The 6,845-nt window shown below is 37.7% G+C and overlaps 1 protein-coding gene across 1 annotated transcript; it reads left to right on the plus strand.

Moving 5' to 3' along the window:
• The first annotated feature begins 4,024 nt into the window (after positions 1-4,024).
• On the plus strand, positions 4,025-6,623 carry LOC144664168 (extracellular calcium-sensing receptor-like). The gene has a single exon (XM_078525279.1). It carries the CDS (start codon positions 4,080-4,082, stop codon positions 6,621-6,623), a length of 2,544 nt encoding a protein of 847 aa, XP_078381405.1. The 5' UTR covers positions 4,025-4,079.
• Positions 6,624-6,845: the final 222 nt, after the last annotated feature.

The following is a 6,845-nucleotide window of genomic DNA, read 5'->3' on the forward strand; positions in this document are numbered from 1 at the left end:
CTACGTTGAAAACTTGTCCATAGAAAACATCATGATCATTTGGCTCCTGGTTAGGACTGACCTGGAGCAGGCCAAAGATTGAAAAAAGTAGGTTTTTTTAAAAGGAAAATTTTTGTATTTGGATCGAAACAAAGATCGAAGGTATTCAGGAACATCTTGTCATATTTACATTCTTAAAAACCGATGGATAAAAATTTCATTTTCTGAAAATGAAACAGCTGTGTTGACTAATAGCTAAGTTGGATCATGTTCCAAACAAAAGAACATGCTTATTTATTCCACATTATGTTTCGCTATTACGAAGGCTAATCAAGTTGCCACAACTGAAGCAGTGTTTTGAAAAAAAAAATTGATGATGCTTATGCGATGGCTGAGTAAGACCGGAGTGTTAAAGTGTAACACCGGGTGTTAATTACGATAGAATGGCAATTTCTCGGACCAGCAGGTGAAATGAAAATTGCTTCGAGAAATTGAGAGGTTCGAGATATGAGGGATAAAATTATGAAAAGCACCAACGGAAACGAGAATGCTATCAGGAGTTTTCAGAAACCAAAGGGTTCGAGGCATCGCGGGTGTTTAAAATTCTGTAGTTGATGATGCAAATTTTTGGAGACAGTGATTTTGGCAGTGTTAAAGGAGTGGGCGGCACTGTTTTCACCGAAGGTGTAAAATTTCAAAGTTCTTGACAAGGCGTTTTTTTTTTAATTTGTACCGTACCGCCCGAAAGTCTCCACCCGTTTTGCGGCTTTCAAAAGCTTATCGGTGTGGACTAGAAGACTACCTTGACTTTCGCTACCGAAGAAAAAAATTCTAACATAGTAAACGCATTTCTAAAAATAAGAGTTTCATGTCTTAAATAAAAGTCGGAAGTAGGCGAGTATACTTTTTCGCATGGAAACGAATATTTCGATATTCACCACCAGTATTTAACAAGCAGGGTGAAGTATTATTAAAATAACAACATCCCGTCACGCAGCGAACATTCTGTGAAGTCATTCCTTCTATGAATAAAAATTTCGTTGGAGAGCAAAACATTTCCTCAGAAAGATTATTACCTTATTTTTTGAAGCTTTAGACCGTGAAACATTGTGCTCCGTAAAAACCTTGGCGACGCGAACGACAATTCTTTCATTTCTCAGCCCTATTCCAATCGGCTAAAAAAAAAACATTAAGGCCAAGTAAAAAAACAACAAACAAATGTTTCTCGCCCGGATTTCAATAAAAAAGAGAGCGGGCTGGCACCTTTTTTTGTTATTTATTTTTTTCGTTGCATTCCTTACCTGTGTTGTTCGAATATCGATGTTTTTTCCTCCGTCGTCAAATTCTCCAGAAGCGAACTTGCAAAATACATGCTGCAGGGTAAATGACCTATCCAGTACGGACGTAGCGTACCAAGGATTTAAAATTTTGGCTTGGGTTCGTATTAAAACGCAGACAAAAGCCATGTCTTACAGAATTTTCAACCACGTACAAAGTGAATGTAACGCCTGTTGGTTTTTGTTCTTTCCGACTTTATAAATTTCAAATAATAAAAAAAAGAGAGGCGACGCCAAAAAATGAAGCGGGCGGGGACGGGAAACATTTGTATTTTTTCATATTTGACCTTATCGCGTATTTTTTTGGTCCAACCTGGAATCTTTGAGCTTCGATGTGGTGTACGAACAGATAAATTGGTTTGATTTCGTCATTCGAGGGAATTAAAGGGCCAACAATTCCCCAGGCTTCTTTAAAAGGTTTGTGAACTATGGTCAACTTTCGTTATTCACCATGTCAACTGTAAGGAAATGGGTATTGATTGCTTCTTCTTTTCACTTTTTACTGTGGCATCCTGTCCGCGGCGTTATTTTGTTTTCGGATTTCTGGGCGGGAAATGGCCAACTAACCTATCAAAAATTTATCATGTAATATGAAAATATTGAACGCAATTCACCAAAATAATAGCAAATACCCAAACTAGGGTATTGCTATAAACAATAACTGCGCTTTTCAAAATCTTGTGAACTATAAAAAGCCTGTTGCTTTATGGGGTCAGTTTCCAGGAAGTCAATTTGACTTGAGACGCAATCGCGTGATAAGTTAAAAGAATCACGTGGCAATGAAAAGATTGCGGACAAGTCATAAGAACGAACGAAGTTTAATGAAATAGCCAACTTTTATTTTTAGAATTTCCAAGAAAAGTAAAAGTGAACTTCCTGGCTGGACACGGCTGGAAAGTTCAAATAGCTAGGTTTGAATTTTTTTGCAAAGGATTTTGGTGCTAGACTGTATAACTTTAAATTCGTCGATAATTTATCAAACGAAGTGCCATGCAGCCACCGAAGAACTACTTGCAAAAAAAGATTTACATACAACCAGTTTGCACGTGCAAGAGGACATCATTTGTAGCAAAAAAATTATCCGGAGACTGACGGCTAATCTGAAATAAGAAATAAAAATGTTTAGTTAGTTATAGCAACTGAAGGTTGATAGACGTAAGTAAACTGCCGCCACGAATTTTGAAAAGCTGACTTTTTCGATCGCCAGCCCTTTGTCGGAGGAGATTGGGTTGTGTGTGCATGTTTTTATACTAGAGTATAGAGTTATGCTACTTAAGTAAGTACAAAATGGTAACGGATGACGAATGAAGAAATCTTTTAATTAAACATGAAGTGTGGTTGGTTCCATGGGGAGGCAAGGTGTGGATTTGAAAGATACATTTTCGTTCTGCAGTATTGCGACTTTTCAAAAGAATGACTAGGAAGTTCAAAATGTTAGGAAACGTCGTAAAAGGTTGGCATCTTTGTCGGTTTTTTTTTCTTTTTGAGTCTCCAAGATGCATATGTTTGTAAAAGTGATCACCTAGTCTCCTTTCTGTTTTTCTATTGTCAATTGAGGGGTGAAAGCGGAATTATTGGACATTATCATAATTAACTATTTCTTTCATTATTTTCTGACCTATTGTTCATTATTCATTCATAAAGTTGGCACGATATTGATTATTCAGTTTCTTACGTATCACATTTTGCTGGGTATGAACAAAAATGTGGTTCACAGACCCAAGCGATTTCTACCGAGTGACCATTGTATTTTTAAAAGAATGCTTCTGAGTAAGGTTCAACCAACATTTATAATCTATAACTTTATTTTTATTTTCATAAGATGTAAAGCGCTATTGATCAGAACATGAAAATATGCGCTATATAAATTAGCAAATTATTAAATTATTATTATTAAACATGCCATAATTAAAAAAAATACTTCCTTATTTTGTATGACATTAAAGCAGGCTCTGTGAATGGAATCTATTTTGATTTTGTCAAGATTCATCCGAAGTCTTTCAAAGCGATGAGTAATCAAAGTATTGACAATTTTTGGAATAATAAAAAAAATAGCCTGCTCAACCTGGCGGAATTTCGTCTGATTTTAGCCGGCTGCGCCATACGGCTTCTTCGGATTGCAATTGCGATATGGTTTTTGCTTGAGAAGCTGTTAGATTAAAGAGTTTTCAAAGTTAACCTCGTTTGTTTGTAATGTTTAATTATAACGCTCGGGATACGTTTTTGTTTGTGAAGAAGCTATGGTTTTGCCATTAATTTTAGATCCATAGAAGTAATTTCTTTGCTTACATACGTTCCATAGTAAGCAAATAGACTATACTAACAGTCGTGTCACAGTCTCTCAATTAACATCAAAAAAGGCAGTTTGAAACTAAACCATAAGTTTAATTAAACCTCATATGTCAACCGAAAATTAATTGTCATTTGAGCGTTGGCTCTAAACCAATAACAGGAAAATGAACTTCAACAATCATGTACCGCATCATAAAATGAAGCAATACAGAAAACATGCTTAGTCATCTTTAACAGCTGTTTTTCGGCTAGCTTTACATAAGTTGCTAACCGCTACAAAATCTTACATCGAAAAGTTTTTTTTTCGTACAAATCGCCCTTCTAACAACTATATACCAAGTTCATATTTTCAACTACTACTGGCACAATTAAGTACAACATGTGAATCACCACGAGAGGCTCAGCGCAATCTTCTCTTGCTCAAAGCAAACAATCAATAGCCACAACCAAAGCAGTCCCTTTGTACTAACGATGAATGGTATTAAGACTTCTCCTTACGGCTACGTCGTTATTTTCTGGCTTTCGTTCTACGCTGATGTGCAAGCACCACATAGAGAGGGAGATGTCATTTTGGGCGGACTTTTGAAAATTCATTCCAAAGGAACTTCTGAGAACCAGTGTGGCGAGCTTGTCGCCAGTGGCTTGGATCGCGCTGTGGCCATGATCTTTGCTATTGAAAAGATAAACAACGATTCGAATCTTCTTACAAACATAACAATTGGCTACGATGTGCGAGATTACTGTGAAACCATTCCAAAAGCAACGCTTATCACTTGCGAATTTTTTAAGGACAGGTGCTTGACGAACATAAGCCAGAGTAAAAATGTACAGCAATCGGTGATGGCCCTCATTGGTCCAGACGACTCTAGCACCGCAGTTGTTATTGGTGGATGTCTTCAAATGTTGAATTACTCAGGCATTAGTGCGGGTGCAACAAGTTCTGAACTAAGTTCAAGTGCTTATAAGCATTTGCACCGAATGGCTCCTTCAGACACCTTTCGAGCAAAAGCCATGGCTGATATCGTGGAGCACTTCAATTGGACTTACGTAGCCGCCGTGGGAAAAGATGATTCATACGGACGAAACGGATTATGGTCATTAGTCAAAGAAGCTGCAATTAGAAACAACTCCTTCTGCGTCGCTATGACAGAATTTGTACCCAATGGGGATTACGTTTTGGGCATTAAAAGTATTGTGACAATATTGCGTCGGCAAGAGAATATTAGAGTTGTCATCTTGTGGTTACACGGAAGCTACCTAACGGACTTTTTTAGTGAAGTCAACAGACAAAAACTCACTGGGCGAGTCTGGGTTCTAAGCGACTCTCTTCAGTCAGCTGCAGATTTTTCTACCCTTGATGAATCCACAGTACTATGCGTTCTGCCTCACAGGTTTTCCGACCCCCGATTTGAAGAACATAAAAACAAACTGACCCTCAAAACAATTCATCGGTACTTTCCGGAATGGTGGAGCGAGATTATTACGATGATAAAAAATTGCTCAGAAAGTAAGGACGAGGAAACTTGTTTTCATGAGTTTGTTCATGGCATGCACAGTTCTTATAGTCCTTACGTCATTGACGCTGTATATTCAGTGGCACATGCTTTAGACATTTTGATCAAAGATACCAGGGCGACAGACAGAGATTACAAGCAAGAACTTAATATGGATATGAATGTCATGCAAAGTCTCCTTTCTAAAGTTAAGTTTGCTGGACTAACGGGAAATATAAGTTTTGATAAACTTGGCGACAGAGGATCGGCCTTCTATGATATTTCAACTTTTCAGCACGTGGCACATGTCAACTCTAAGGAAATAAAAGAAGTTGTTGTCGGAAAGTGGAAACAGAACGACCAACATGAAGAACGATTACATATTTTCGGAAAAATTCGCTGGAATAGTCTAAATGGCAGCCCTCCGAAATCTGAATGTTTGGATCAGTGCTCAGCTGGAACCAGAAAAGCCTTTACTTCGCCATGTTGTTGGCAGTGTGTCTCTTGTCCTCGTGGTACAATCAACCCGATTCCTGGATCTGAACGCTGCATTGAATGCCCCAAAGGAAAACAATCTAATGAGGCTAGAACAAAGTGCGTGGATTTACCTTTGGCTAATTTAAACTATTCCAGTGCAGGGGGAATAGTCATTCTTGTGTTCAGTGCTTGTGGTATAATCGCTACACTTTTTTCATTGACTGTCACTTGCAGATTTTGGAATACTCCTATAGTCAAAGCGTCCAACAGGGAGTTCAACCTCGTCCTTCTGGTAAGCATTTTGATGCTCTTAACTCTGGTGGCTGTCAATCTTTTTGAACCTACAGACAGAATTTGCCAGATTATTTATCCATGGCGTTACTTAACTTACACCTTTTGCCTTTCATTTTTACTGGTCAAAATCTTGCGCATTTCCAGCGTTTTTCAAGTTCCAATTTTGCATACGTTTATGATAACCTCTCTTACAAATAGAATGCAAGAAAAGATCATCGTAACTATGCACATTCTACTGCTACTTGTATTACTACCCTGGCTTCTTCTGGATCCGCCTATCAAAAAGGAACACATTCTAATAGATCAGTACATTTTTATTGAGTGCAAGGCGTATAACCTTGTTATTGGAGAAAGCCTTTTCCTGGTAACGTGCTCTTACATACTCTTTCAAACGGTTTTCTGTGCATTTTGTTCCTTTAAAATAAGAAACATCCCAGAAAACTTTAGCGAGGCAAAGCGAATAGCATTTTCGATGTACATTTTTACGTTTTCAGTGTTAGCTTATCACCCGGTAGAGTTCTCAATGGATGGATGGTACGTGACTGTTGTGGACTGTGTTACAACACTGTTGAGTGCCTATGGCTTTCTTTGTTGCATAATTTTGCCAAAAATCTATATTATTCTCATGAGGCCAGAGCTGAATAATTTAAACCACATTCGTCAAGAAGTAACTCGATTCTCATTTATAACAAGTTCTGCTGTGCATGTGAATCCCGTCTTTGACGGTTCCAACCAGCATGGCCAAAATTAATCCAAGTTTTCATTTTATTACTAGACGAACACTTCAAATCGCTTCTTTTTTAACTTGTTTTTTCTTGGAGTGCAACTTTACTCTGTATATAATTAGAACTCACAACCGACGATTGTGTAATTGTTTACTGATCGGTTGCCAACTTTTTGTCAAGTACTCTATTATGGACTAAATTTCATCCCGTTTTCATACTTTGAGTAATAATTTTAGATGGGAAAAATT

Source organism: Oculina patagonica, chromosome 8 (genome assembly GCF_052425735.1).
Source record: "Oculina patagonica isolate OP01 chromosome 8, crgOcupat, whole genome shotgun sequence".
NCBI classification, from domain to species: Eukaryota; Metazoa; Cnidaria; class Anthozoa; order Scleractinia; family Oculinidae; genus Oculina; species Oculina patagonica.

Excerpts from the sequence above, each read along its gene's own strand:
- LOC144664168 (XM_078525279.1), top strand. The coding sequence starts at position 4,080 with ATGAATGGTATTAAGACTTCTCCTTACGGCTACGTCGTTATTTTCTGG.